Source organism: Falco punctatus (assembly GCF_963210335.1).
Source record: "Falco punctatus genome assembly, chromosome: 3".
Lineage (NCBI taxonomy): Eukaryota > Metazoa > Chordata > Aves > Falconiformes > Falconidae > Falco > Falco punctatus.
In genome coordinates this window covers 101,346,278-101,362,123 of record NC_137582.1, presented here as the reverse complement: position 1 = coordinate 101,362,123, position 15,846 = coordinate 101,346,278, and the positions used below count along the sequence as shown (strand labels likewise).

The window sequence follows — 15,846 nt, the reverse complement described above, 5'->3', positions numbered from 1 at the left end:
ACAGCAGTGAAAGCTAATGGCAGTAAATAAAATTCCTCCCAACCTGAAAAGAAAGCGCTGAGGACCCTCTCCAGGTGGAATAACTAACGAAAGGTTAGCTCCCATGTCCCAGTCCTGCCACTTGCCCTGTGAATAATCTCTACCCATCACCCCTGTTCTTGCTGGTTTTCTTTATAAATAAGACACAGCTCCTCTTCTTTTCCTCTTCTTTTCCTGCGTTGTCTGCTCCTCCCCTAAGATTACAATCTTTTTTTTAAGCACTGGGTGCAACGTGCTTTTGCACTTCTAATACATATCTGTGTGCCAGTGAACCATCGCACACACCAAAACCTGCTTCATTTCATGCTCTGTAATTGCATGCATGCGATGAGCTCTTGACTGTCCACCTTTCTGTCGCTGATGTTTGGATGCTGCAATTGCATTGCTAAGATAGGCACTTCCTTTGCAGAAGAAAATTTTACGCCTGATGTTCTTGCCAGCTACGATTATTGTGGATTCAGCTGAAACTTCCAAACGTGTATGTTCTGGTTTATTTAAGTTGTGGCAGTATGAACCAAGTCACAGACAACAAAATGTCTTATCAGTGAGGGAAGGAGCACAGCTGTTGATATGTGCCTGTTGTTAGTGTGCTGGAATCTATTTGATTCAGCACCAAAGTGACTTTCCCACCTATGGGAGCTACAAAACCAGGCTGCATTAAGAGACCAGCGAGTTCCAACTGCCCATTTTCCTTTCAAACTGAACTATTACATGTATAGATAATCCTGCTTGACTAGAAATAGACTTTTCACAAAATCCATGGTTGGCTCACGCCTAGAATTTTATTCAATCCATTCAAAAAATAGACAGAACTATAAGGTGGCACATATTGTCAGAGAGTACAAATGTCACGTCTTTCTTTAAACATTTTAATTTAAATCCATAGATTAAGACAGTGAAATAATTGCCCTGGGTGGGAAAATAATTAAGGGTCTTCCATGAAAGGACAAGTCTTCAGGTAAGCATTTACACAAATGTATCTGGTTAAGCATAACTTTTTCTATCCTCTATAAAAATATAAACAGCATTTCAAAATGTCTTTAGATAAGTATGTTAAGGTCATCTAACATGGCATTAATGTCCTGACAGAATACGGGCCCTGGGCACGTCAAACCACACTTAGTAATCTGTACCCAGCCAAAACCAAAACATTTTGTACGAGCTACAAACATAATACAATATAATGAAAGAAAAACAATATCAAACCAAAGATACACAAGTATGACGTTCCTCCTCCCAGATGAATTCCTTATCTTTATTTTGTATTTTTTGTTAATATGGCAATGACTAAGACAAAAGTGGCAGTTAATTGTAACTCGGGACCAAGTATAACTTGCTTTTCCCAGAAACTAACATCGCTGGGAAGTGACCTGCGCCAGGACCGGATTAAGGGCACTCACTGTCATGTATGTCTCACCTGTGCAGTATTACTTTGATACAGACCACAGCACATGACAGGAGGACAAATGCAAATTACAAGGGCAGAATCTTGACTTCCCAGACAGCAGAACCAGGCTGTAAAAGTGAAATTAAACCATATTTTGAAGGCAAGAAGAAAATTAAACAAAAAGCCAACTAATCTAAACTGTAAACAGTGGGATGTAGGGTGTTCCTGGTACAGCTGTCATAAACGCACCCTATGTTTTCCAGGGATGCAATCTGATAAGCTAAACACCTAATCATTGTTGCAAGGACTTACTGGTTCAACACTGATTAAAATGTTTGAATACACTGAATATATTGGTCACAGGTCTAATCACATACTTTCCCTTTTCCCAATCCTAAATTTGTATCGGAGCAGCTTCCCCATCAGCTGTGTGTTTGTATAGCAGAGCACTCGATGTTGTAATTGACTAGCACGTACGCCAACAACGGCTGGTATTTTCCAGTTAAAGTGATCTACAAGTGAGAAACAAAACCTAAGGATAAGGGTCAGGTTTCAGATAAAGGTTGGACATTTTGAACTTTGGACAAAGTGACAGGTATCTTTGATTCTCCTGGTGCTGGCGCTTTTGTGACTGGGTTTGCATGGGCTTTTATATCAGCTATTCTCTCTTTAAATCTTTGCTGGAGGTACTTTTCTTCTTTGGAGTAACTTTTGGCAAAAGCAGACATCAGCAGACATGCTGCCATGGTGGACCCTCCAACACAAAACAAGATTGCTCCTGCCAGCTTGCATATATCAAGGGACCCATTAAACTGAACGGCACGGGTATCCACCACAACAAAATCATCTTTCCCAAGGGCTTCGATTTTCGGTGGCACAAGAAAACCCACTACAAGAACCGTTAAACCTATCAGCATAAAAGCCGTCCCAGAGATGAGTCCGACCTGGAAAACAAAGAAAGAAACAAAACCCCCAATTAATATGCCTTTCCAGTTTTCAGTTGGTAAGTGGCCCTAGGAGGCGTTTAGCTTTCATTGTCTCGCAGGGACAGTTCTCTCTTTTAGGAGAGGGCTGATACTTTTTTTTTTATTTAGGTCATATGTGGCCCTGCTAGAACTAGAATATGCAGAGAAACTGTCTTTTTAATTCATATTTACATAATTCAGAACCGACATTTCTGAAACAATGGAATATGCATCTACACATTGAAATAGCATTTTGTGTCCGAAGGCCCCACGACAGAGGACCGCAGTTTGACCTCAGTGCCCTGTGACTGATTATTGCTTTAGGTGGTGGTGAATACCAGCAGTTCAGTCCCTGCACAGGGTCTGTCATATCCACCCCTTGCTTTTACTCCACAAAATGCTGTTCCTTTACAGGGATTAGAAGAAGTTACCATTACTGGGAACAGGTCACAGAATATTTCTAGCACCTTTCAAGTGTGAGAGCACACTTTGGTTCACACAGATCAGCCCTACCATCAAAGCAGAGGCTGGATTAGATGGTCTCACAGGCCCCTTCCAGCCTGTGGTCTTCTCCAGTTCTGTCAGGTTCTCTGGCCTTAATGCGGACCTTGTGGTTTTCCTGATCCCTAGGTCACACAGTCCTGGGGTTGCTGCTGTTAACCTACCACTCCTGTTCCCAGTAATCTGGCAGGACTACTGTGGGTGCAGAGCAGAGGTAAGCTACTTTGAAGCTATGGGTGGGGTTTCCTGCGCAAGACTTTGATGGTTCAGTGACATGGCTCTTTGTGACAGAGAAACTATAGGATCCAAAGACCCCAGAATGCCCTTGGAAGCTCCTGTATTTCAGTAAGAGCACCCTGCTTTCAGACAGATGGTTATCAAGTCATCTCAAGGAAAACTGAGCAACAGAAGACCTTTCTGGATTGATACCTAAACCCATTAGTTACATGTGAAAGTCTTGAAATGGGAGTTTCTCTCTCTCTAGTAAACAGCAAGAGGCAGTACCTTCCAGAATGCAGAGCTCCACCTGCTAGGCGATCTCTGGATCTGAAAATCATCCTCATACTCCCAAATTGAAGCTGTGCAGTCCTCATAAAACTGATGCAGGTAGGACCGAACTCCATAGCGTTGGTACCCTCCCTCGGTGCTGCCCTGTGCATGCTTGGACCCACAGATGTCAGCATAGGAGCTCATCCTTCCTACCTGCAATGAAAGGTTTCACACAAAGGAGATCATTATTAATGTGGTGGGAGAGAAAAGCTGGCTACAGACTCTCCAGATGACACAAAAAAAAGCAGCCCAGGAGAGACCTTTCCTTCACTTTTTTCCAAACCAACAAACGAGCCTGACAGAGTTGCATGCAGTGACTCAGCTCGAGCGAACCCAAGGCACACAGCATCTTGGCACAGCCCAGCCTGAAGTTGCTACTGGGAACATTCCCTCCTATATGCAGGGTGCCGTCTCCCCATCTTTCACACTAACATGCTACTGCGTTTCCGTGGAGATTGGAAAAAGCAGAATATATCAGGTAACAAAAGCCAGCATCCCTCAAGGGCTCATGCTGCCTCTCATCCAGACTGTTTCTATCAGTCAACCAATTTGCAACCTTAGGAACTTCCAAAACTGCTGGCCTAGGTGTATTTTTTGATGGTTTTGCTGAAGCTTTTGAAGTGCAGGACTAAGCATTGATATAACCATATTGATAGCCATAAGGAACAGAGGCAAGGTAGTACTAGACTGATTGAAACTGTATATATCCTGTCATATATATCCTATAACTTAAATATGGATAATTAAAACAAAAAAAGATGGAATGCCATAACAGCACCAGTCTCTCACTGAGGAGAGTGAAATGGAAATACTAAACTTGTGGCCAACCACTTCTCCCTTGGAGAAATCAATGCCCAGGTTCCTGCTGACTTTAATAAAACCAGAATTTTGCCTGCTATGAAAACTACCACCAATGTTCCCTACTCTTTCTTTCTATTTCATGGAAGTTCTCCTAATGCACAGTATTTGTATTTAACTATGCAGGTCCCAGGCCTGAACTTGCTTGCATAGACGTGATGCTACCAAATTCATTGAAGCAATGTTAGACCCTAAAACACCTTGAGCAATGGGTCAATGCTACTTAAGCTGACTGACTTCTCTTTAAAGAAGTTCAAAAAGCCTTAGTCCAAAGGGAACTGTTAATCAGTATGTGCATCTGAATGTCACAGCTCAATTTGTATCAGCTTCAAGCAGTTCATCTGATTGCCACAGTAATTTTACTTAGAGGGAAGGAAGAGAGGTTTGACGTGCTCATGGCAGCTAGAACCTCCCAGTTTTGCAGCTCTACCAGTCCTTTGCCCTTCAGGACTGGGTGATCTTGCTGGGAGCAAAATACCAGAGTATGCAAGAAAAACAAATGCCACTGCATTTAAACAAAGCAGAAGCCAGAAAGTATCGACGGGGAATGGCAACACCCTGAATGAAGTTTTCGGTTGGCTCCAAAATCGCTGCTGGTGTAACAGTGATCTTCCAGCCTTTTGGAATATGGTTGTGTTCTTGGCTCAGGGATAAAGAGGGGCTTGCTTTTTCTTCTTTATAAACCCCAGTAATCTTGGTTTTCATTTATTTTCTATATCTAATATGTATTTAGTTCAGTATTTCATGATCTCAGCATCTTATAATTGCAAATCTCCCTCTGTAACTCGTGATGAGGTTTCAAGGCTCTCAGCAGTCATGACGGATGCTGGGGGCCCTAGCAAGGGCCAGAGCTCCCATCAGGCAAGGAGGGCACAGTGCCGGTGGCTGAGCTTTGCCAAACAGCAGGGGTGGCAGCAGGCACAGCTTCTGGCAGGAGCTCCTTCTTTGAACCCAGAACTGCCTTTGCATCCCCTGCAGGTTTCCCTTTTCTGCCTCAGCCACAGTAAAGTGTTAGGAAATCAGAGAAGTGCTCTCTGACTCTGTGGATGAGCCTGCTCTCTGGTGATGGTACAGCATCAGTGCCCTCCAGAGTGCTCAAGGTGCTGGCCTTCCCAGGCAAAGCAGAAAAACAGGCAGGGTAGTCAGAGACCTTGAGACATCAGGAAACTCCTGGGCAGCGCCAGCTGCTCACCCTGTGAGCAGAGAGAGCCTGGCACCTGGGCCACCTCCTGTCAAGTTGTATGTTGCTAATACTGATGTTTCCCACTACAGTTAATATATTGAAAAAAAATATGTTGTGCTCTTTTAAAATGCTATGAATCTCTGAACACTTAGAGGTACAAAAAAAAAAAAGTAGTATGGATACATGTATATAATCTGAACTCTTGTGGGGGAATGTTGGAAGTTATTCTACTTTTGGAGCCTGTTTGCTCTTTTGCAAAGAGCTCTTTTTGTTTCCCTTGAGAGTCCCTCCTTCTGCTCTTTATTCCCTACTTGAAAAGAGAGGAAAAGAAGTCCTCTTTCCTCACTGCCACCATTTCTTCAACAGCTAGCTACCCTCTTTCACAGGACAAGCACTGAATAGTTCTTATCAAATCAGAGTTCTGTCCATGTCATAAAAATACCTTAGGGTGAAAGCAGAGGATGAAGCAATGGTGTAGTTTACCGCAGGTGCCCCAGCTCTCACGCGCAGGATCACACAGCCTATACCTCAAGGTTTGGGACAGTTTCCATCTATATCCCTCAACATACCTTCTGGTTATGAGTAAGCAGGTGCTTTATCTCCCACATCAGAAAGAGAAAAAAAGTATGGAGGGTAACAAAAGCTCTGCGGAGACTCATTCTCTTGGGTCCATACTTAGATCTTTATTCTCACATCAACCCTACCTCCTTAAGTAAATTATAAATTAAATTAAGAAAGTAAGTTAAAAAACCTCCTTGAGCAACTTAAGTCATTCAGGTAAGCGTATTCAGCATCGCATAATGAGCAGAGAGAGAGGTGTTTTCCCCAGGTGTAAGTGACTCCATAAGGTCAACAAAAGGAAGGACCAGATCTAACACGACCAGATAATGTGGTTTGCCAAAGCTCACTTGCTTCACTCCAGCTGCCACCCAAGAGAGAATCTGAGCTGCTCTGGCTTCTCCAGAATTCAGAAAGCAGGTGAAACAGATTGCTGAACCAACAACCGTATTTATTGCAATGAATTTAAGAAAACTCAACGTAACGTGACAGAAAGCCGTATAAACACTATCTTGCATTCACTGCACTGTCAGTAGGTTTAGTCAAGAGAGAGAAATGAGAGTGTAGCGTTTCTAACAGCTTGATGAAGAACTGCCTGTAAGAACCACACAGCCTGAATCACTTACATTACATGCAGACTCTTTTTTTCTTTAGCAATCTAAAATGCTAATAGGTGGGTTTGGTCAGGCATATGAGCAAATGATAAATAACAGCTGGGAGGTGGAATAGAAAACACAAGAATGTTCTTTTCCTTGAAAGAGTTGCAATAGCATCAGGTAGCATGACCTTTTAAAATGGAAGGGAAAAAAAAAAAAAAAAAAAAAGAGAGACTGCCAGCATCATTAATTCTTTTCAAGCACTGCCTAATATTAGTCCTACTGAACATTTTCTTTATGCTCAGACTCTTCCACTTCTAAGTAATGCCCTATCTTTTGCTATCTCATTCCTTAGAGAAAAGAGAAGGCTTCCCAGCCCTACATGAGTCATTGAAGCAGCCTGGTAATTTGGCCTAAGATGGTCTCTATTCTCAGCTACAATGTAAACATCATGTTTTTCTTGCTACTTAACAGTTGGGGCAGAGGAACTGGAACAGTCAGAGTAGGGTGGGAGAAAACGGCTCTCCATAAATAAGGAAACGTGTGTCACAGCATCAATTTACATTGGATGAATAAATCCTGCAGTAGCTATGATCTCCTGAGTGTTGTGCATTTGCATGTCTCACCTTCATGGCCGAGAAACTAAATGCTGAAATGTTGGGAAACTTTTGCTAAAAAGAGAATCACTGCTGCCCAAATCAGTGTTACACACAAGCTTAGAACATGCATCCAGGCCGCAGGAAGCGGTTTAATCATTAAAAGTTTTTCAGTGCCTAAACCCGAGGTGCCCAGGAACACGTGGGATGTATGATCACAGCTTCGGAGCACACCACTGCGTAGTAGCAATCCATCCCCTAGCAACTTTTGTTTCCATGGCAAAAGCCGTCCTGTTTACTTTGAGCTTTACTATTCTCCACTGATCCGGGGAGATGTGACTGGATTGGTGAACAGGCAGATTAAAAGATGAGCAAACTCCAAGAAAAATCACCCAATCATTTTTTTTCAACTATTTTGCTTTCATACTGAAGGGTCGGACACATTTGGCCCCTGAAAGGCAGGACAAAGCAAGTAAGGCCATGCCAGTGCTCCGCCGCCGCGCCCAGCCGCCAGCGTGCGGCACAGGCACGGCGGGTGGCGCCGGCGGGTCCCCCGCTCCCTTCTCCGCGCTCACACGCCCTGACCCTTCCCTTCGGAGACCCGTGTTTGCAGCCCCTGCCCACAGAAGCAAGAGCCCTGTGGGAGCGTGAATCCTGGAATCAATACCCCGGCTCCGGCGGCAGCGCTGCGCTGGGCTCCGGATGCCTCGGCTCCCTGCCGGCCCCACCGCCACGGCCAGGCACCCCGCGGCCGGCACCCCGCGCAGCGGGACAGGGGCTGCCCCCGGGGCCCTCCGGGGTGCCGGGCTGCTCTCGGGGCGCCTCTGCCCCCCGCCGGCTGTGCGCAGGGCCTTCCCCGGGGCGGGGGGCAAGGCCGGGGGGGGCTGCAGCGCGGCCTCCCCGCCCGCCAGGTGGCGGCCCCGCAGGCGGGCGATGGCCAGGCCGGAGCGGGCCACCCCGCCCGCCGGGCAGGACGCGCTTTCCAGCGCCCCTTTCCCCAGCGAAGGGGACGATCCCCCCGCCCCCAGCCCGGCAGCCCCGAGGGCAGAGCACGGCCCGGGCGCCCGCAGCGCCCGGCAGCGGCGGGGCAGCGCGGCACCGGCCTCCCCTACCCCCCCCCCCGGGGCGCGCCGCTGTGCCCCCCCCGCCGCCACCCCCCGCGGGAACCTCCGCGCCCCTCCGAGCGCACCGACGGTCCCAGGCGCTTCCCCCCCGGCTCCCCGCGCCGCCAGAGCGCCCGAGGCGGCGGCGTTACCTGCCGCTCCCGCCGCTCCCCTCCGCCGGTCGAGCAGCCGCGGCGGCGCTAGCTGCGGCCCTCCCGCCCCGCGCCCATCGCCGCGCCGCGCCGGCCCCAGACACCACGTATGAGGTACGGCCCGGGGCGCCGCGCGCTCCCGCTCCGTGCCTGCGCACTGAGCGCCCTGCGCCGAGCGGGGCCGGGCCCCCCGCCCCCAGGCCCCCCCGCTGCGGGAGCGGGGTCCCTGCGGCTGCCGCACCGCCGGGGCCGGGGGGCGCGCTGGTCCGGGGCGCCGCCCCCCGGGTGCCCACCGCAGCCGTGGCCATGGCGGGGTCGTGCCAGGCGGCGGCGGCAGGAGGGGGCTCGGCCGCTGTGGTGGGAAACGCGGCGTCAGAAGTACTTGGTGGGTCGTACGGGTGCTGGGTGTAGGGCACCGGTAAGGTAACGTCTGGGGAATCGGTTCTGGCTGTAGACTCTGCACTTGCAGCTCTAGCGACCCGACGCGTGAACACTCCCTTCATGGGCTCAGCCACATCCCACTGGCACCCTGTGTCCTGCACCCCGCATCACACTGGCACCAGCACCCCGTGCCCCCTCGGCTGCCCTGCTGCCTTCTCCTGCTGCCCGGCACTTGCAGTGGCTCCAGCCGGGTGGCTGAGGGGTGACAAGCAGCGGTGGCCGAGGCACAGAGCAAGGTGCTGGGAGCAGGGGAATGTAAACCAGCCCCAGCCCCAGCTGGGCTGGAGGGGCTCAGCGATGCCGAGCGCCGGGCACCGGTGCTGGGCCTGCCCTGCCGGCTGCGGGTCGGCTGCTCAGCAGAAACGGGCTTCAGTGGGGCGGCCTGAGGAGGTACTGAAGCGAGCGAGGGAAAGGCATGGCAAGGCGCTACTGGCTGGAGATGCTAACATGTACCGCACAAAGTAATTCCTCTGAAAAAATAACCAGATAACCAGACCCTGAAGGGCGAGAATGCTGAAGGGTCCTTGCAGTGCTCACACGAAGACATAGATTGTGGTTGCATGTGGGAGAGGAGGATGGGGAATGTCTGAAGAGAGATGTATGAGAGAAGGATGGAGAATATCTGATCTGACAGGAGATTAGAGAACAACTGATTGTTATGAAGGAAAGTAAGAAAGATAAACAAGGTTATCTAGCCAAAAGGTGTCTGCATGCTTGTAGTGATATGTAGCTATGTAACTGCAGGAACAGTTTCTGCCCTGAGCCTGGTGGTACCTGCAGCTGGAATTTGTATCCGGGCTCAGAGGGATAAATATGAGCTTCTCTGTACAATGAAGTGTCTCTGGTTGCACCACAACCAGAGTCCGTACCTTCATATGCCACAGTTGCATGCAGAAAAACCGAAGTGCATTAAAGCCAAATGGGGTAAGTATCAGCCAACGGCAAAACAAAGTCTTTTTAAAGTGCTTAAATCACTATAGTGCATGAAGAAGAAGATGCGATTGATGGTGGTTTCATTAATAGCAATGCCCAAGCTCCTTTGAAAAAACCTTGCACTTGATGACAACAGTAAGTTTGGTCAATTGCAAACTAGGAATCATAAAAATAGCTATAAAATGAGCATGTAAGGGAGTACTTTTGGAGGAAGAAGTGCTGATTTCAGTGGATTTCACCCTGTTCTTCCAAAGCTGTGGTGCCTTTCCTGTTTCAAGTAACAAGTGATGCCAACAGTGGTTCCCCTGACCTGGGCAGAGGTACTTCCACAGCAGTGTTCTATTCGGTGAGTAGCGTGGGCATACCCCAGCCCTAGGCAACTGACATGGTTATAAGCTGACAATTGATTGTGAAAAAACAGGAAAATACACTGCAGTGATAAATGAGTGAAAAGCAGGATGGAGTATCAGTCTTCAAAGGGATTTCCTGATTGATTGCCCTGTAAGGCTAACACCAGATTTACATGGAGTATCACAGCTAGGACTCAATGCTGCTTTATCCCAAATCAGGAAGATGTCCTCTCTAGAAAAAGCAATTAATCTACACAAGCTGTCCTTTATTTCCAAAGCTAGCTTCTTTTCATTACTTACCTACTGACAAAGGGAATAAATAAAAGGAGTGTGAAATACCTCTATCGGCCCAGTACAGTTTTGTTTCCTGGTATGGACATCATATGCTCAGCAAACCAAGACAGATTTGCACTGTAGCAATGGGCACATTTAAAGGAATGCTAAAAATGATCTGTGAACTCCAAATAACAACCCTGAAGGCTAACCACTGATAATCTCAGAAGTTGCTTTTAGGGTACTTTCAGTGCATCAGGAAAACTGTGAACTCAGTCTGAGATCAGAGCTCTTCTTGAAGCAGAGCTGAGCTTGGTTGTGAGAGGTATCGAACAGAAGAGTGTAAATGTCCTGTTTAGCCTTGAATTCAGTAATATCAATGCAATGATGTTTTAGAATATCAGAGTCTATAGGTCACAGTGTGACTCAGGACGTGAGCTGTTGTTATATGGCGGAATTTCTAAATTTAATTTTTTTCTCAGTTCTTAGTTTTTGCAGAATTTAGGCTGTGTTTATCCTGAAGGCTTCAGCAGGGAGTGGCATGGAGAGCAAGTCTAATACTCTACCTCAAGCCACAGATGTTGTTCACTTGATTTTATTCTCTTTTGTGGAGACAGAACCCAAGCCTAGTGCTTTCCTTATCTTCCACCTGCTGTGCTATAGGCTTCTGATGGACGGTAGTGAGCACCAAGGAAAACGATCCTGTATGTCAGCAACTTCTGTAGGTGGTGGTGTTGGTCACCCTAGAGTTTACGGGCTTCTTTCTCTCTTACTGAGAAGTGAAGTGATTATATCAGCTAGTTTGGTGAATGCAGCTGAGTTAGTTTCTGGGAGTCTGTGCTGAGTAGGAAAAATTACAGCTTCTGGAAAACGCATTTCTCTGGTAGCAAAATACAGCAATTGGTATGAGACTCATGTTCGCTGAGTTGCAGGTGTCTCTCCCTATTTGCTTGACAGCGATGGCAAGCTTCCAGAAGCTCTGCTTCTGTTTCATGTGTTGTGGAAAGCCGTGGCCTGGATAGTTCTACTGTAGTGACCTGACTGACATGGTTGCCTGTCCTTCTCTTCTTAGTGCCTGGCTCACCTTCGCCGGGGAGCTTCCTCTTCCTGGAAAATCTTTAGTTGCCACAGAACCACAAGGAGCAGCTCGGCCATCTAAAGGTGAACCCACCCACCTTCCACACTTTAAAGGGCAGCAGAAGAGTGGTGGGAGAGTTCCTTCCACTGCAGGAGTGCCTGAAGAGGGCTGTGAGGAGCAGGAGCTAATAGCTGTCCTCTGCCATGCCCCTCGCACTGAGTGTGCTCCAGGAACTGTTGCTGCCATTCAGGTGGTGCCTTCCGGTAGGCAGGAATACTGGGGAGGAATGGGGCAAAAAGGCAGAGGCCAGTTCAGGTTGGTGGTGCTTTTCTGGTGCTCATTCTGCTGCCACTGTGGCAGTTCAAAATGACTAGAGGAGGCTGAGGGGAAAGGTGGCAGTTTCTCACCCCCTCCCCTCATTTGGAACAGATGCTCCTGTTAGGATGCCTGGGATCCACACTGTTTTCTGATAGCAGAACCTGGAGGACAAATCCGTAGCTGTCAGAAGCACAGATTCAATGTCCTGGCTTAAAAGACATGGATGCCTTTACGAACATATTGGGTACTTGCCTGCCTTTCTGCTGCTAGAAATGAGATTGATGTCCTCTTCCAGCTACTTTTGGAGAGCGATCTGGTGAGACAGGCCGGTGCTGGGGGAGTCAGCTGTTGCCATTCGCTCTGCAGACTGGCTTGAATCAAGTAGACACAGAGGGTATTTTATAACGAGTATCTTATTTTTCAAAACTTCTGATTCAGAGCATGGTCTATGAATGGAAGGAGTGGGGTTTTTTTCAGCATCTGGACACATACTGCCAGCTGCTCTGTTCTTGTTTAATCTGAAGTGGTTTGCTTGTTGATACTGTCTAGAAATCTGTACTTGGCTACTTGTTTTTCAAATACTGGTGTATCTCCTAGTGCTTTCTTCAGAATGTTCTAGCTAGAAAAAAATGATTAATTGTGATAATTTGTCATATTCTGCCATCACCATCTTTCTATATAGATTTGTCTTTGTCCCCTGAGCCAGAAATACAGAAGGTGCTTTCTTGAGAATCTAAATCATAAATCTAGGTGCTATTTTTCTACCTTACCCTGAAAGTATATGGGCTAGGAATTGTTAATTCTATTTTTCATTCTTGTTGTATTTGTATTTGTAAAATGTACACATTGCTGGTGTATTTGAATAGTATGATAGCAGGGAATATTTGCGAGCTGTCTAAACCCAAACACATACAGACAAGTGATTGAAGATATGGCAACAACAGGGAGTTTGTATGTAGGAGCAAAAATTTGCCCGTGAGGAAGTGCTGGGCAAAGAGGGATAGGCAGAAGGAATTAGAGGTGTTCAGTGACTGATCTTCACTCCGCCTATCATGTTTGTGTTTCCAGAGTTCTGTAAGAAATTTGCTTGCACTTAGGCCTGGTTGTTTCCAAATAAGCTTTGCAGATTCAAGGTTTAGAGGCAAAAAACCTTAATATAGATCCACACGAAATGGGACAATGTCAAACCCACCATTTTCTAGAAGTGTCAAGCGTTGGACAGCAAACATGTGCCACAGTAAGTATTTTATTTGCAACAGCTACTACTACCGCTAGACGGCTGTGTTGTTTTAAAATACACTGCCTATGAAGATTGGTGGCTAGGAGCTTGGGTTAATTTGTGAAATTTGGCTTCTCAAGGGAAGCGTAATTCAACGTCAAGGGCAGGTGGGGGAAAACTATTCAGAATCATTCTAAGAAATTCGGTGTCTCAAGAGGACTTGTGGTGTAAAGTACGTTCAAGTGTTGAGCATCCCTGTCAAGAGCAGACCTGCCAGTGTGCTCAGCTCCCAGCGGGACAGCCAGCCAGGGGCCGAGTTTCTGGCTGTGCTGAGCTGTGGCTGCCACGTGTGTGACTTACTGTGCTTGAGTGGGTTTGGCCACATCGGATGAGTTTCTCTCTGTGTTGTATTCCTTCCTCCTGTGCCTGTGAGGAAAAATGTGTGAACCAAAGTGTCTTTCGGTAACTCTTACATGCCTGTGCTTTCTGTCCCCATAGGTGAGGTTGCTAAAGATGCCCGGGTTCTTCTGCATTTTGGTGCCTGCATGGAAATGAAGCATCTGAAAACTTGACCGCTACTGTGAATGCTGAAGGTCATGAGGGTAACATTAGTAACTGCTCTCAAAATACCGTAGAGTCTTAACATTCTGGCTGATCGCTATCCCAGAAGTCATTATACTGCTTCCTATCAGCTTTTGATAAACTGGATGGCTTTTATAAAGCAGCCTTTGAAAGTTAATAACACATTTACTCTGTGGTTGGTCTCTCATATACCTTTATGTATAATCCAAATGTTGACAACATGGCAGAGTGAAGATGGTACACAAATACAGTGTAATCAATGTTAATGGGGTTTTAAAAGGCATATTGTGATTGTGAGGCCAACGATGGGAAGGATGACACTGTGAAGTTGTTACTGTCCTTGCATACTGGCAGTGCCTGCGAGTGGCTGTTATCAGGCAGGAACTGCGTTGTCTAGAAGACGCTGTACAAACCTCTGTGCAAAGGCATCTTCTGCTTCAAGAAGTTGTTTTTGTTGTCTGAAACAGTGTAATCATGCTGTATTTGTAATGTAATTAGACACCGTATCAAGTGCCAATTGCCAGGCTGTCATTGATTGTCTGTTAATCTGTATTCCTCATTCAGAAAACACTGCTGGATTTTGGTGATGAAAGTCTCTCTCCAATTACTTCTCTGAGGGTTGTGAGAAGGATTAGATGCTTTTGCAACCAACTGTATATTTACTTTCAAGAGAACCTGTATGCAGCTGCAACCCGAAGACAGCACCTCTGTTGCTATGAGGCTTTACTGGAGTTTTAACCTCTTTTTAGAAGGAAAAACCCCAAACAGGAGACCTCACACTGGTTGTTCACAGGATTTATAGATGTTATGACAAAATAAATGTGTCAAATCTGTACAAGCTGTTTGAATAAAGACATGAGGGAAATGTTTTCAGCCAGTCCAGTAAAAATTTCGTTCCGCATTTGACCCTAATGCACTTTCAGGACTGGTGGGATTACAGGCAGGTACCCTTAAGAGAGCAGAACACTACTATTTCTGAACTAAAAAAATAATTGAAGTTCTCTGGTGACGTTGCCCACCTTAATTTACTGATGATGTTCAAAAGTAAATAGGCAACAACCATAGGCAGACAGGTTCCACTCTCATGGGCACCTGTGAGTGAGAAGAATTACCCTGTGCTGTTTGATGTATAACCCAGCCAGGTTCCAGTGTGAATATTGTCCTTTTGACATTATCCTCAAACCTGCACGCGGGACATTTAAAACATTGCTGCCCCTGTGAAGATGTCACAAGGATAAATTGGTTGATGTAAGTCTTCTGCTTGTGCCTACAGAGTTTTAAAATCCTTTTGATTTCTATAAGCATATTTCACTGGGAGTGTGGTGCGCTTGGTAAAGCTAATTCAGCAGAAGACCTTTCCTAAAGTTGTTTTTTGCATTGACACCCAAAAATTTCATTGTTTTTTGCTGCTCCCCAGGGATGAATTACCTGCACTTACCTTGACTAATATTGTTTCTCTTACAAAGAGAGTGTGATAATCACTTATTTGGACAGAGTAGAATAACAGTTGCGTGCAGACTTCATGAGGAAATAGCACATGTGTTCCCTAATAAAATCTGTTTCACTGTCTGCTTCCTGCTGTCTGCTTGCTTGGTGTGATATGCTGTTATAGCTAGCTGTGTAAGGCTTGAAAGAGGAGTAATTCCTTGGAAGTCAGGGATCAGTTAGGAGTACTGGGCAGTCCTGTGTCCCTCTGTGTCCCCACCTGTGTCTGATGGTGAACAGCTGCAGGTGCTTGTGGAAAGATTATAAAAATGGGGCAATCACATGGGGTTCTCTAAGTTCTTAGCTTCTGACAGGATGCAGCCTAGGGACTTATGGGCTAGAGGAAATCATAGCCAACCTCTTAGTGTTTAATAGCCGTTAATGAACCTTCCCTCATGTGTTTAGGAGTCCCACTGCTTTTTGAATCCACTTTTGCTTTTGGAAACTGCTGAAATGGGTTGTGGCCTTAATTCACTGTGAAAAGGAATAGTGTTCCAGGTATCTCTGCAGAACAAATTTTTTAACTGGGAAGTCAGGTGCTTTTTCATTCTATGCCCTTTTTTAATAACATGCTCAGGATAGCCGTTTGCTCCAAGTGTTCTGTGCAGAAAAGATTGAAGACTAAGGCCCAGATATTAATACCTGCTTTGGGATCTACTTATTCTGGCAATGGTATCACA

General features: G+C 46.5%; 1 protein-coding gene and 1 long non-coding RNA gene across 3 annotated transcripts; one reads left to right on the top strand and one right to left on the bottom strand.

The window, feature by feature from the left end:
- Positions 1 to 797: 797 nt before the first annotated feature.
- On the bottom strand, positions 798 to 8,606 carry NRSN1 (neurensin 1). Its single transcript, XM_080379488.1, has 3 exons — positions 8,488 to 8,606; positions 3,397 to 3,594; positions 798 to 2,370 (listed from the first exon to the last, which is right to left on the bottom strand). Exons 2-3 carry the CDS (start codon positions 3,583 to 3,585, stop codon positions 1,972 to 1,974), a joined length of 588 nt encoding a protein of 195 aa, XP_080235614.1. The 5' UTR covers positions 3,586 to 3,594; positions 8,488 to 8,606; the 3' UTR covers positions 798 to 1,971.
- Positions 8,607 to 8,690: 84 nt separating this feature from the next.
- On the top strand, positions 8,691 to 15,250 carry LOC308060578. 2 transcript variants are annotated; one of them, XR_013926797.1, is made up of 4 exons: positions 8,691 to 10,207; positions 11,557 to 11,645; positions 13,598 to 13,701; positions 14,246 to 15,250. It is a non-coding gene; the product is annotated as an uncharacterized lncRNA (long non-coding RNA). The 2 variants fall into 2 exon arrangements; XR_013926798.1 differs by having other exon boundaries at positions 8,691 to 11,645.
- Positions 15,251 to 15,846: the final 596 nt, after the last annotated feature.